This window comes from Conger conger, chromosome 3, assembly GCF_963514075.1.
Source record: "Conger conger chromosome 3, fConCon1.1, whole genome shotgun sequence".
NCBI classification, from domain to species: Eukaryota; Metazoa; Chordata; class Actinopteri; order Anguilliformes; family Congridae; genus Conger; species Conger conger.
Window position 1 is genome coordinate 17119770 of NC_083762.1, and position 16657 is coordinate 17136426.

General features: G+C 43.5%; 1 protein-coding gene across 1 annotated transcript in view; it reads right to left on the bottom strand.

The window, feature by feature from the left end:
- The window catches only part of gfra3 (GDNF family receptor alpha 3), a 28750-nt gene extending 22888 nt beyond the window's left edge, over positions 1 to 5862 (bottom strand). Inside the window, 1 exon segment of the mRNA XM_061236706.1 lies at positions 5237 to 5862. Coding sequence (XP_061092690.1) covers positions 5237 to 5276 — 40 coding nt within the window. The 5' untranslated portion in view covers positions 5277 to 5862.
- Positions 5863 to 16657: the final 10795 nt, after the last annotated feature.

Sequence of the window (16657 nt, forward strand, 5' to 3'; positions counted from 1 at the left end):
TGAGCAGAAATGTTCCGTTCACAGATTGAGAAGTCCTCATCAAACATTACGGCCATTTTTAAAAATGTGTGAATTGAATTGCAATTCAAGTTTAAGCAGAACCGTTCCACTACCCCATGTCCGAAAGGCCGGATAATTCTGTTACGTTATCAGATCGCGGAAGAAGAGGAATAACGAACGGGAACAAAAATAAACAGAAGAAGAGATAACTTAACCCCCAAGGGGGATGAAGGCAGACAGACAGACCGTTAAATCTTTGTCTCAGATTTGTCTCGCAGACAGAACAGCCGCAGCTAACAGGGGTATCGGCAGATATCGAACAGACACGGTGGCAGCGTTGCGCAAGGGAAAAGCACGGCTAAAGTTTTTTAATCTAGGCGTTAGCCTAGCGGGCACTAAAACAGTAGGCTAATGAAGTATTACACTGCGTCTTTTTTTAGACATCACTCTAAGCTACTTTACCTGAATTACTCTGGTAAGAGGCGGGCTGTGTAAATGGCTTACAGAAAATGAGCACGATGTAAAATGTAAGTAATGCACTGTAAGTGGTCTTCGATAAGTGAGTCTGGCGAGTTAATGAATAATGTAAGGTCAGGTACTGCACTGTAATCAAAGGATCGTTTAACCCCGGTTCGCTGCAACACACCCGTATACCCACCTCTCAACGAAAGAATGAAGCATATCAATATTTTCAAATGGCAGCTGTTTTCAATACTTTTAATGTTACAGTACTATGATACATTTCGCAACTAATTCATATTGGGTTTTGTATGGAGTATGGAGGATCCCCATTCTGAATTGGATTTAGTGTAGGCTTAATCTGTGTCTGTGAAACTGGCTATTTCTATTTTAATCCATTACTATATTTTTAAAATAGGTAAACAAACAGTTGGATTTGACAGTTGTTGGTTTTGAGTCTTACACACACACACACACACACACACACACACACACACACACACACACACATTTTCTCTTGCTTTCTCACAAACTCTTTTGCACATACTTAAAAAATACTAATTGCTCGCTCAGTCTCCCCCTCACTCTGTCACTCATATCCAGACACCCACACACACACACACAAGTGCACTGGCGCACACACAAACACACATACACATACACATAATATACACAGATGCGCACATACACATATACACACACATAGACATACAATTAATGAGCACTTCATTAGGTATTTATTAGTCTAAGTCTTCTGCTGCTGTAGCCTATCCACTCAAGCGGTTTGATGTGTTGCGTGTTCAGAGATGCTCTTCTGCATACCGCTGTTGTAACGCGTGGTTATTAGCATTACTGTCAGCCTTGACCAGTATAGCCCTTCTCCACTGACCTCTTGCGTTTTTGCCCATAGAACTGCTGCTCACTAGATTTTTTTTTCATGCAATTCTCTGTAACCCCTAGAGACTATTGTACATGAAAATCCCAGGAGATCAGCAGTTTCTGAGATACTTAATCCACCCTGTCTGGCACTAACAATCACTCCACGGTCAAAGTCACTTAGATCGCATTTCTTCCCCATTTATTCTGAAAGACAGCTGAACCTCTTGACCATGTCTGCATGCTTTTATGCATTTAGTTGCTTCCACATGATTGGCTGATTAAATATTTGCATGAACAAGCTGGTGTGCAGGTCTACCTAATGAAGTTCTCAGTGAGTGTATATAAACACACACACACAAAAACATGTGCACACACACACACAAACACACACACAAACACGCACACATATACACACACCTATACACAGACAAATGCTTCCACACACACACATAAAAACACACATGTGCACACACTCACACACATACATAAACACACACATGCGCACACACTCACACCCACACACATACATACACACGTCCTCCCACCCCATATGTTATCACTCCCTTAACTTTCGGTTTGCTTTTCCTCCAGCTTACATTCCTTTTTTTAGATTACATTTCAAAGGTTGTGAATGTCACTTACACATAGCGGATAGGAAAGGCGACCTGAATGGCCTGGTCCCATCATAATGTTATGTTATGTTATTTCCATCGATATGACTGGCTTCATGCCATTTCATAAGGTGAGTGCTGAACCGATTAACGTTCTGAATTAGGACATTTAACACAATCCTTACACCTTATATACATGGAATCCCAAAGGCCCAAACCTGAAAACATTCCTTTGCGGCAGGTGACCAAGGGCTTTTCCACAAGCCACTCGGATCCCTATACACAGGAGGTACTGTATTATGTATCGTTTGTTCGCTAAAGGCAGAATAAATATGGTGTTTTTTCATAGCGTCGCAGAGCAAACCAACAGCAGGCCTAGCCCACCTTGTTTACCTGCACTGTACACCTGTTCGCGGGCGTTAGGAAGGAGAATAGGTGGGCGGGGAGAGAGTGTGAATGTAAACATTGTGGGGGAAATAGAGAGCGACGTCGTCTGGTCTCCGTCGCTTTGCGTACTCACACCTGGGCACGCGCATCTGGCACACAGACACCCATGGATGCTGATAAGGGCACCAGACGCGGGATATTGGAGCAGCGGCAATGTCGTGTGATAGTGCGCCCTCTGGAGGCGCTCGATGGTAACTACAATGGGCATCTCGGTTCTGGTGCGGAGGGCAGTTGTTTGCGCAACGTCTTGTCCCGCTAGTCAAGGAAAGTGACAGAAGCAGCCGTAGATCAGTGCCGGATTGAAATGAACCGAGAGAGTAATTTAGCAACTGCGTTGTTTATCTATGTTATTGAACCGTCGGTCACAATGTAGCTCAAGAGCTTTACGTTTTAAATTTATGCGGCGATGTTTGTGTTTTTTTATATAGCCTATTTGACACGCAAAGCATAAAGGCCGGTGTGACCACTGAATATTTCACAAGCATTTTATTATTGTCAGCAAAAATGCATTAGCCCATATCTTGCTGTAGATTCCCAGCCCACTATGCAATGTTAATTATTATGATTTTTCAGTCACGTCTCATCGGACAAAGCAATGCGCAAGGTAATATGCTTAACAGCACCTTTCCTCGACGGCCAAATGATCTCCTCAGTCTATTTAAGGAGCTCTGTTTGGAAAAGAAAGAGCACACACAGACCGCCAGCTACAGCTGTAAAAACACGTTTGAAAAGTTAAAAATAAATCCTGCCATTTTGCAGCACTCCAGTAGTCTAATCGCTTGTCTCCGTCTCTCTGGTGCGAGAGAGCCAGCGCGGGGGGAAAGTGATGCGCGGCGTCCCGCTGATATACGACCCGACCCTTGGGGAAACGGTCCACGCACCACCACATCAAATCTGCAATCATTAACACCGCTAATAAATAACCTCCGTCAATCCGGCTGGCCACTACTGCGTGTCAGTCAGGCTCCGTTAACTCGCGGCAAATGTGGGACTGTAGCTAATGAACGTCCAGGAAGCCAGCCCTAAAAAAATAAAAAATGTATAAACTAAATTAGAGAACATGTTGTAGCTGGGCTATATATACTGCGTGTCTAATATTATGCCAGCCGATTCGAGGAAAAAAGACGGATGGTAGGCAATTAGCTGTCATGTTCTTGTCACTGTCATGGATTTCCAGCGATCGGCGTCGGCCACCCACGAGCTGCCCGTGGGCTGTTCGTGGCCTTTGTCTGTATCTTCGATACTCAAGTTCGGTCACAGCCCCAGTGCATCAATTTCTCAACATTTATTTGGAAAGGAATCAGATAAACTTATCATAACTTAACGGAACGCGCTAATATCCGTGTCCACCGATAAAAAATGAATTGCCTCCCTCCCCGTAGAAATGGGCTACAATGGCCCCATTAAGTGCAATGTGTTTGCGGGGCACGTTGGAAAGTGTCGAGGCGGAAAGGTGATTCATACTCCGCGTGGAGAAAGGGGGGGAAAGGGAAGAATGGGGAAGTTTGAAGGCCCTGGGACATAAGGATGAATTATCCAGTCTCGTGATGCGGTCGTAAAATTATTACAAAATATCGCATTACAACCTAACGGGCTGTACTTGGCGCGCAGTCTGGCCTATATATTTCTGTACACGGAGAAAGGACGACGATGATCATATTCAAGACCTTTAGAAATGATGTCATGGATAGCCGGAGTAATAACTGTACCTACGGTCATAGATCACTGTCTGGCGCACACGCGTCGTGCGCAGAGCAGATTTAAGTGCTCTAATTTCAGACACAAAGACTGGGTATCGAGGCTTACGCCGTCCGCAGCAGGACTAAATTGAATCCATATAGTGCTTTCTCATTAGAAAATGTATCTCGTCCGCCGTTCAATGACACATGATCTTGACATACGGCGGCAATCATAACCATTTATGCCATGGTAGGCATTTGTTAGGCTACATATAAAAAACTATATTTTAAACCATTTCAAAGTTATTCAAACCAAACCATCTGAATCCTCTATGTCGCATCGTACTCATGTACTAGCTATTTAACAATGTCTGTGAGCCTGGTTCAGGATGTTCGCAGACGCATAGATGTATAATATATCGCACCTTTCTCATTATAATGCAGGTCTGGTAGTACATATCGCTTCAATCATACGCAGTCAGAAAAATCAGATTCAAAAATCACAGTCTGAGTACACTTCTTACTCTCTTCAGATTACACGGAAAACTTTCCCGCATTAAAGCTGCACTTTTCAAAACACCAGGTGTGATCTTTGGAAAAGCTTAACACACACACACACACACACACACACACACACACACACAGACACCAAAAAGATAAGTTTACCTTTACAATGAAAAAAACCTGTGCGGTACTTCCTCAAATTCCAACGAATACAGGTGTTCCTCCACAACTGATTTCAAGGTGGTGAAGTTATGACTAATTCTAGCATCCCTTACCAGAAGATTGTGACGGTTCCTGACATTTTTTTTTAGTTCATATGGACTTACCTACGTTGTATTTACGCTTTGCACAGTGCGTGCCTAGGTAGCCGAATCATTGATACTTGAAAAGAAAACGTTAAAAAGTGATTACGGTTATTTCTTTAAAAACATACCTTCCATAGTTTTTTTATCTAAGTCAAATGCACATATTAATATAGTGGGCGCACACACGCAGTTTTTAAAATATAAATGCCAGACATCCTGTGCTGAAATAATGCATTTAAGAAAATGATCCTCGCGCAGTGGAAGTAAAGTGAAATGAAATTGCACATGTTTATTATGTGATAAAGTAGACTATTTGAACGCAGGAAAACAGTTGCACTTGGCCAACGCTCACCACGAATGAAAACGTTGAGCAGCACCCCAAGGAAAATCATGTTGTCCGCAGTAGAACAGCGCGAAGACAGCCGTGCTCAGGGCGAAGGACGACGGGGAGTTCTCGACTTCTGCTGGTCGCTCGGTCCCCGCTCTACTTTACTCGCCCTCAAACACAGACCCGTCGCCCGCTACATACATCCAGCCGTCGCCGCTGCACTCTTCCCCGGGACCAGTGAGAAGGGGGTTGGATACTTGTGGGTGGGAGCTAGCTACTGAAGGTGAATCCCACAGCAGGCTATACCAGCGCAAACAGCCAGGCAGAAATACTTAAGTTTAATGACGCACCGATCCGTTCAGCGTGGCGGATGAAGGAGTAATGAAACACAAAGAATCCCCAAATCTTCCAGAGATTGCGCGCATCACAGTGCAACCTTTCGCCCGTAGTAAACAGCATTCATTCACGCAAGAAAATGCGAGGTTACGCTCCGAAACTTTTGGTCACCAAGGTGGGTGATTAATCACGGCGACGGAGCTCGTCCTGTCCTGCTCCTAGCTCAGCGCACAAATCACAGAGATCGGTTCCACGGATGCGCTTCTCTCAACACGGGTCGGTCTGCTGGCCCGTCCCCCTCCAAAGCTGAACAGGCAACCGAGTCGTGTGTCGTTATGCGATCGAAGGTGACATATACTGGTTATGTTCAAACTGCACGGCGCATTTCACTCGGCGATGCAGCGCAGCGATTGGCTCGGGAGAAACAGTACGGTAGAGACACGATATAGTCCATCATACATGAATGATGAAGGGGTGGGGGGTGGAGGGGGCATAACAAATTGACAGATTATGTGTTTCTGGTTTTGCAGCGGGGGTCAGGGGTACAACAGTGCGAATGCATTTCATGTATAAAATGTGGAATGTCCAGAGGCCCCAAGAGACAGAGAGTTAAAAAATATAGATATATATATTTAGGCTATATATCCAGTGGGGATGACTTATTTCGAGGGGACACGGGTCGGGACCGTTTTGACTGTGTGTCGTGGGTAAATCGGATGGAAACGTCATCTTATAAACATCATATAAACAGATGTGCAAGCCAGCGCGTAATGGGTGTATACCACACATACACACCCGCCCCGTACCAAACCCCACATCCCAAATCAAACCGTGCTTCAAAGACAAGTCATCATGAGTTATTTAGGTGTTTCCGCAGGACTTCCTGCGAGTGCTCCACACACCGTGCCAGCGAGCGGTCCCTCTTGATTATCTAGACATCTACAGCCCCTCGAAACGCCAGCCAACGAGGCCCTTATATTCTCTTCTACAGTCTGCTTGGCTCTATCAATCCGTGCGCTTCGCCCGTATGCTCCACTGTGGCATAGCAACGTGCGCCTGTCCCGCGCGCGCACTGCAGTTAGAGGTGAAATGGTAAATAAGATCAGACCGCCGTCTTTCGCGCAGCTAAGTTATATATAAAAAATATAATATAAAAAGGAACTGCACTGTATATCTGTCCATGCGTAAAGATATACAGAGGGGTCCACACTCTCTGATTTAAAAGTTCCGACTTAAAAATGTGGGGAAGGGATAAGAGACAACCAGCAAAAGAGCAACAATAATACGTGAAGCCTAATAATACAATGCGTATTGTTGATAACTGCGGGTGTCTTGCGCCACAGCTGTCTTCTGAAAATTGGTTGCAAGCCATTTTTAGTGTCAATGACATTTGCTCGTGTTGCACTTTGAATACAGGCTTGGTGAAACACAAACACAAATCGCCCAGACTATAATAGACCAGGAAACATGAAATCACGTGATTTAAACGTCATTAGAAAATACTCAACCTAATTTCCAACACAGACCGTAGTTCGGAACAATGTCCACAACTTTTTACTTTGGTCTTTGTTTCTGATTGACTCAGTGTACAACTTGAGCACAGCTGCAACTATTAAGTACAGCTGCAATTGTTAATGCTTTTAAAGACAATGTGCAATTAACATAATCATTTTAATAACCGTATTATACACTATAATATAAAAATTGTGATATTAAGCCTATCCTCAGTTGAGAAAATACGTTCGTTTAAACGTACATCTCCCATTTAGGCCTCTAATTAAATGGTTATTGGGTAAATGCTTTATTTAGAAAACGAAACTCCGGAAAAGCCACACTTTAACGTCTTCCTAAATGAACTAAACACTCATTACACCACTAAAATCGTCAGGCAAAATGAAAAGCAGTTTGAACAGTTTCTATCCTTATGCAATATGAATCCTACGCATTTGATTACACATTTTGTTACCCACAGAAGATTCATTTGGACAGTTTCCTTCCTTTGCACTTTCTATAACCTAGCTATACTCTGTATTAAATAACTGTGTCAAGTGGGGAAAAAACATGATTTTTCTAATCCTGAAAGTATCACAATTCTTGTTTGGTTATTTGGTATCGGTCTTTTGACTACTTTTATGTTGCTTAGCTACATGCGTAGCACAGTTAGGCCTACTTGCATGTTAACTGATACTTGTGCGTTTATAGTCGACAGCAAATTGCAAGTAAACTTGCACTGCCGTAATACGTAGTCCCAGACCACAAGTTCGCGTGTTTAGAAATGTCATTCTTCACCATTAAAACAAAATTGTATTATTTTGCTATTTTAAAATATGGAAAAGGGACATGCTTATCCTTTGGTTTGATTAGCATGTTGCGGTGTAATGAACATCTGAAAAGCAATAAAAAAGTGTTTTGTTCGTTTCACTTCAAACGCCCAGTCATGACGGCAGGCCGTTCTATCACTGTAGCTCCGTGCTCCGTGTTCCACTAGCAGACTCTGTTCAGCCAGACCAGCAGCGATTTGGCGATGAGATCGGGGGAAAAAAACAAAAAGCCTCCCCAATGGGACTCTCAGGCACAGTCATCACTGTGGGTAGTGGGGGGCGCAATGTATTAGAACAGAGTGAGTCAGATAGATACAGCACCCTGGAGCACCCCCCCCCCCCTTTTTTTTTTTCTTTTTTTTTTAAACGACATTATTTTGAAGCGTCACAGTCACTCCGTTAGATTAATTTACACCCCACACGGCACGCGACAGACGCAAGTTTACTGCGCACAGGACCGTTGCTGTTGTCGTTAGGGCTAATTAGTGAAGTGCAGTTGTAAGCAACTCGACTGCTGACCTCCGTTCTGTTAGTTATTTCCTTGCATGTATCCATCTGGTGAGGGCTAAGAGGCCAGAGGTCCTCGGACTCCACCATCTGCCCATAAAAGTGTCTCTCTCTCCTTCTCTCTCTGTCATCCTTTTGTCTCACACTTCCTACTGCCTGACTCACTAGCCTTTGCGAACTCACAGGCACACACTCACTCCCCCTTCTCTTTCCCCCTTTCTGTCTCTGTCACTCTCACCTCTCTCTTTCTCTCTTCTCTTGCTGTCTCTCTCTTTTGGTTTTCTTTTTTGCATCTTATTTTGGGGGTGCAGTGTGAGTAGTGGTGGGGTTTTGGGTTTGTAAATATGAGATTGTGACATGTTGTTAGGAAACTGTGGAAAGTTTTCATGTTTCAATAAAGGCACATCAAAAGTAAAAATAAGTCTCTCTCTCGCTCTCATTCTTCTCGTTCTTACTCTCTCTGCTCTTTTGTCTCCTCCTCTTCACCCCTCTCTCTGCTGGCCGGAATCCTTGCTGGATTGGTTTATGATCACATCAGCGTAGCCTTTTAGCACAGCACTTGACTAATTGCCCAATCTGCTGCTTTAGCCCCTGTGCGGCCCTGAGGGTCACGTTATACGTCCTAACGTGGGAGGTCCCATGATCCTCTGTGTCTCCACACCCCCAACACACTCACACACACGCTCTCTGTCTTTCACCACAATCCCTAACACTGACACAAAGATCTTTACTCGTGTTTCCTGACTCACCACTCTCTAGCAGGCTGAGTTCACTGCTAATTTAGTTAATTACGAACAACTAAGATGCAAAATTCCAGAGGCCAATTGTTGGAGGAAACACATACTATAAACATGCATGTGTGCATACACTCACACAAAATACGAAAATACAACAAAATACACACGGTCAATGTCATTGTTTTCCTTTTTCCTGCCGTCCTCTCTCTCCGTCTCTCACACACACACACACACACACACAAACATACAGTACATGCACAGACGGAGGTACACACACACAAGCACACACTCACTCTCAGTGCCTCTTTCCCATGTACGCTTGTTTGCTTGTTAGTTCCACTTGAAACAGCGCAAATACGAAATGATCTAAACCAGTGGAGCAGTGGCGCACCGGCAAAACAAACAGAGCTATTAGTGTAAGTCACAGCACTGCGATGAAAGCAACACGGTTCACCTGCAGACAAACACACACACATGCACACGCACGTATGCGCAGACACACACGCACACGCACACATCAATTCACCGCCCCACGTACACACGGAGCCAAATGCACACACATAATACACACACATGCATGCACACAAATGCACAGTATGCACACACACACACATACACCTTCCCACATACACCTGTAAACATGCATACAAATGCACAGTATGCACACACACACATTCACCTTCCCACATATACACACAAACATGCATATATATATATATATATACACACACATGCATGCACACAAATGCACACACATAATACACACACATGTAAGCACACAAATGCTCTCACACGCACGCGCATGCATATGTATACACTCACATGTACGCATGCACAGATATACAGCGCAGTCCGTAAGTATTTGGACAGGCATTGTCATAACCACGGTTCTCATGTTGAGATATAGCAATAACAGACTCCAAAGGCATACAAAAGCCTAGAATCAAGACTAGGTATGGAAAGCTTTCTTTTACCTGTACTAAGGTAGCAATTGAATACACTCAACTAATCAGAGACAGCTGAGAAATCAATTGTCCGATTACTTTTGGTCCCCTAAAATGGGGGGACTATGTGTAAAAAGGGATCATCCAATAAGAATGGAAATACTCTCTAAATGCAACGGTCTGTACTTTAACCTCATATTCATTGTTCCATTTTAAATCCAACGTGCTGGAGTACAGAATCAAAAGAACAGAAATTCACCGAACACTTATGGACTGCACACACATGCCTGCACACACACACACGTATGCACAGGCATGCATGTATGCACGTACATACACACAAGCACTTCAGAGGTTTACACACACACACACACCTCACTCCGATAGAGCTCCAGTTAGCATGTGGCTGCAGGGGTCCTTGGTAGCACTCCCATCAGAGACCATGTTTTTGCAGAGATAACAGCAGCTATCAGCCTGGAGTACAAACACAACATCTCCCCTCCTATCAGAATGAGGGAGTCGGAGGAGCTTCTGTCGAACTAACGCAGCACAGAACTACCAAGTTACACAGCGCAGCACAACTGAGTTACACAGCACAGAACACACAGCACAGTGCAACCAAGTTACACAGCACAGAACAACCAAGTTTCACAGCACAGCACAACCAAGTTACACAACCAAGGTACATCACTGGGACCCAGTAGGTTGGTGGTTCAAGCACCGGTGTAGCCACAATAAGATCCATACAACTGTTAACCGCACAGCATTAACTGCATATTACTACTGGAGGGTTGTCCCTGCTTAGTCTAATCAATTGTAAGTCACTTTGGATAATAGCGTCAGGTAAATAACAAATGTATTCATTAGAGCAACAAAGATAAACCAAGACTATGCTCACACATCCTTACAGGAGGTAAGGTAGGCCGTTATTAGATTTATTACTTAAATATATTATTACAATTATAAACAACAATGACAACAACAACAGTAAGGAGAGGAAGAAGAACTGCGAGTATAAATTACTGGGTCCAAGCACAAGCAAACTGTCCCGATAAGAATAAATACAGTATGTGCACTAAAAACTATGGGTAGTTTTTGTAAATAAGAGGAGCACCCTATGATTTACCTTGTTTTCATAGATAATACCATGTCCAAAGATCATTTCTTTGCCGTAGTACTGTGGCCCCGATTTCCCCCACATAGCGCCATTCTTTATATAACTTTTACATTTTATACCTGTCCATGACTTACACCGAATTTTGTGCAAATTGGTCTCACTGTCTAGGAGAAGATGGATTTTTATGTGTGTTTTTATGGTTTATTTTTATGGTTTATTTTTAAATCAGAAAAACCAATACGTTGGAGGCTATGGGTTTTGGAGCCACGTGAATGTACAAAGTTTTGTCAGTTTTTTTTTAATGTGGTATTGCTTATAGCAGTTGATCAACGGGTGCCATATTGTTTGCCCTTTTCCCAAAATGGAGGAACAGAACAACCAGAACAAAGACAATATGGATCCTTCACCTGCTGGACTTGGGACCCCAATAATCATAATAATCATAATAATCATAGTAACATTTTAATGCACATATGCACTCAGTAAATAACTGTGCAGATTGGAACTATGCCCCACAGGACAGCAGCTGTCCCATATGTCATACATACATACATGCAGCACAGGAAAATGCGTTCTATTACATACAAACGCACACACACATACACATGTAGACACACACACAAGCATGCATACACGCAGACGTGCGCACACGCACACACACGCACACGCACACACCAACACACATACAAACATGCATGTAGGCACACATAGACACACGCATACACTCACATGTACACACTCAAACACACACACACACACACACACACTCACACCCCAAAACAGCTCCAGTTCACATGGGGTTGCAGGGGCTGCTAGGTACCTCTCTCCCACCAGTGACTTTGTTTATGCAGAGAAAACTGCGGCTGCCGTGATGTAGATCAGTAAAAATGTAGATCAGTAAGATGCACAGACACTGATACACACTAATGAATGATGTCATGTGTAAACTCAGGACTCTGTTTAATTTAAGCGCATCAAACACCTGCGCTTGTCCATTACCCCGAGCAATTAATTCCACTCCTTTCAAAACAAAATTAGCTGCCACTGAAGTTAATGACAAAGAAACTGTGCATGATGAAAGATAGCTCTCATGCTGTTTTGCTGCTCATTGTCATCAAATCACATTCGCGGTACATTTTTAGTCCCGTTTTTACATCAATAAATTACAGTCAGGAGCAAAGTCGCACATTGTCAGGTAAATATTTCCTGGCACGGAATGAGACATCGACAAACTGAAACCCGGGGCTTAATTGTTCAGCACACAGAGGCCGCGTTTACAGACAAATCCGCCGACTTCTGGCTCTCCGTGTTTACCGAGCCGCCACGCTTATCGCGGCCGCTTCCTTCGCCGTCTCCTGCGCTCCGTCCCGCTGGTTTTCTTCTATTACGGTTTTCTCTACAGTCCCCGTCCAATAAAAAAACAAACACAGATTTTCCCATTGTCGACACTCGGTGAGATACGGCGCTGCTGAAATGTTAGCTTTGTTAGAGACTTCTGTGAGATGACTTCTGTAATCTAATCTTTGGAAGACCCAAGCACGCCGGCTCTCTCCTCCGCTCCGACTGTCCGGGAATTTTAATGGAGGTGGGCAGAATGATAACCCTTAATGTAATGTTAGACTTATCTACGGAGACTGGATACTGGCACGGTCTGATACCATCTCATGGAAACCCATGACCGCGAGAATAAATTCAGGGATACGGCATCTCTGGATTCAGCTCACTTGCAGAAGTGGAATATAGTGAAATATATGAAAATACAAATAGAGTAGACACAATATAATAGCCTACAATAAGGCTGGAAAATATATTGCAACACACTTGACAGCATACGGGCAAATATTCAGCCTTCAGAAACATCACAGATTTAAGGCCATGTTTATCATTTTGTATTTTCGGATCCCCCCAGAGAATGAATTCATCTCCAGAAGCCTCTGCCACTGCAGTGTGTATCTGCGGGGACTCCCAGCAAGCCGTGCTGTGTGCACAAGTCCTCGGTCCACACCGGATCAGACACACTTTACTCTCTCCCGTCCTCTCTCTCTCTGTAGGCCACACTGCCTTCCTGTTGCCAACGTACAGGTCCGACCCTGACATCCCAGTGTGTGGATGCAGACATCCTCTAGTGATCCTATCCTGAAGGAGAAACTCCACCTGCAGCACACTTAGGAACACTCCTCTCCAAAGTGTATAAGCTGATTCACTCCCTTCCAGCGCTTTTTTCGCCCAGGACAGACTAACCCTATAAAACTGGTATATGCTGGTTCAACTTGATTTCAGCACTGTGCTTTATCTTTACTGTTTACGTGACCTATGGGGCAGTATGTAGCCCAGTGGCCAGGTGCAAGACTGAGATCCGGAAAGGTTGGTGGTTCAAGCCAAGGTGTAGCCACAATAAGATGTGCACAGCCGTTGGACGGTCGAGCAAGGCCCTTAATGTGGGGTTAAGGGCCTTGCTCGAGGGGATTGTCCCCTGCTTAGCCTAATCAACAGTAAGTTGCTTCGGATAAAAGCATCAGCTAAGTAACTGTCGCTTATACTTTGGTTTGTGCATCCGACTGATTTTCTGCTTTTAAAACTAAACTCTCTTCTTGCCACTTTAGTGGTTATTCTACTTCATCTATGCTCTCGTTTGCTATATCTTTTGAAAATATATTTGAGTACTCATTATTTATTTATTTATTGACCCTGGATTCCAATGCTCAGTCTTGTTTGTGTATTATCATGCATGTTGTTTTATTTTTGTGCTATTTCCAGGCACTTTGTAGCCATGACTTTAAAAGTGCTCAAGAAGTTAATATTTTTATGCTTATTACGTTTTGAGTGAGATTCTGGTGTTTCATGTTTAATAGATGAATGTTGATGCCGTGTGTGCTCTCCCTGCTGAATCTGTAGCTGGATTTGATTGATTTGTAAACTGTCTTTGGTACCTGCAAAGGCATTATATTAATCAGGCATTAATAACAACAAAAATAAAAATTATAATACAATTTGAAAAAACCCTTTGCAAGGACCAGCCGGGGAAACTGTGGTGTATTCCTGTCTTGATCCCATAAACTAGGCCTCTTTATGCATGTGGAACAGGTCTGGGAGATAGACAGTGATTTCAAGAAGGATATTTCTGTATTCTGTTTAACTCCAGGTAATTTAGCTGCCATATCAAACACACATGCACACACACACTCACACATGCACATACATGCACACACACACATGCACATGCGCACACACATGCATACACACACAGACATGCACACACACGCATGCACGCACACACACACGCACATGCACACACACGCACATACATGCACACACAAACGCATACACACACAGACATGCACACACACACACACACATGCACATGCACATACATGCACGCAGACACACACATGCACACACATACACGCACATACATGCACACACAAACGCATACACACACAGACATGCACACACACACATGCACATACATGCACGCATACACACACATGCACACACATACATGCACATACACGCACATACATGCACGCACACACACACATACACACACGCACACACACATACATGCACACACACACGGACACACACATACACACACACACACATACATGCACACACAATTACACACACACACACGACTCGAGTGCAGGGAAACAGGAGGCCTCTCACAGCACAGCGGCTGTGTTGAGCAAACACAGATCCAGGGCCAATATTTACCGCCGGCTCGGCCAATCACAGCCGCGGAGGAGCCGCGGTCGCCATATCACCACAAAGAGCCGCCGACACATTTTATCAACTGCCCCAATTAGGCCTGCCCTGTCGAGTACCGCCAACATTACAGAGCCCAGAGCCAGGCACACATGCAGACACATGTACACACACACACAAACACAGGCACGCATATGCACACACACAGACAGACACACGCACACACACAGGCACACATACACATGCACACACACACACGTACACACACGCACACACACAGGCACACATATGCACACGCACACACACAAACACAACCACAACCACAGCAGCGCTCCCTCACAGAAAAATATAACACACTTGAATCGACTTTTGAGGAACACATACGGAGGGGTGTTACGGTGAGAAAAACAAACCGAGGAGGACATATTTGTTTGGGAAAAACACAGATTTATAAATCATCCCTGCTACCCCGACTCACTGAGTGGATATGATTTATCCAACTAACTTTCGGGCTTTTCAAGATGCTATATGCTATAAAAAATACCAGAAAATTCTAAATGAACTTCAAGCTCCAATTATAACTAAAGGCTGCAGGCAGCCTCGAAGGCTCCTGAGCCTGTTAAAAAAAAAAACAACCTTCAAAACTTCCAGCTACAGAAAGCAAGTCTGACTCAGAGACTGAAACACATCACACATTAAGTAATAATGTTTTGAGTATCTACAAGCAACCCTCAAATAATAGTATTATTATTATTAACCCTCACATAGCATTAATGTTTAATCGCCACACACAACATGGCCGCCACGCCTTGACCTCACTACATGGCCATGACCAGGCATGTTTGATGTGAAGTATCCCCAAAAACTTTGAACCACTTAACAAAAGTTCAAGGTCATATGAGCAGCAGCAGATGATCCACACAATCTCCATTGCTTAGATTTAAAAATTGTTACCGATTCATCATAAGCACAGTGCTACAAATACAAATAAATATGTACAATAAATAAAAAGTATGTAATTTTCAGTTTAAAGATAACACGAGTCGTGGAACCCACAGAGTTTACAGACGTTGGGTAAAATGCATTAAGGTTAATGTCATTGGGCATGTCCACCATACTATATATACAGGCATGTCACCAAATTCCTATGTGATTAAGGTGTAAGATTACACATGTGACAGTGGTTAGAATGCTCAAAAATTGACATTCTAATGCTGATGTAACAATCACTGCTGGTAATAGAAGTACGACTCTGGAGTTCTAGAACACAGACTTAGACTTAGAAAACTGCAGTCAGTATGGAAAGGTGTGGCCAATCTTTGGGGATATGGCCAGAACACAATGTGGGATACAGCATGTAGGCCTGCTATTGGTAAGCATTCCAGATGGTCCATTACAAGCAAAGCATGTACAATCAGTGTGAATCTTTGTGAATTGTACTGTCGGGCATTACTAAATTACCAAGGGGAAAATATGACAATATTGATTTTGAGGCCTGGTGAACATTTAGGGGTGTGGCCGCCAAATCTATAAGGATAATTCTGTCATATTTCAAACCCAACTACTCTGATTAAATTACAAATGTTTGAGTTGAGTTGAGGACATTTTAAAAATAGACAAAAAAAAGAACATTATTTGGGGAGAAGTATAACTTTAGGTTTGACACAGCTCGGAAACTTTGTGAGATAGCTTTGCAATTAAAGCGGACATGTACGTGTGGTATCTACATGAAATAAATCAAAAACCCCGATTTACGCTGTCGAGTTCTCACCCACCTC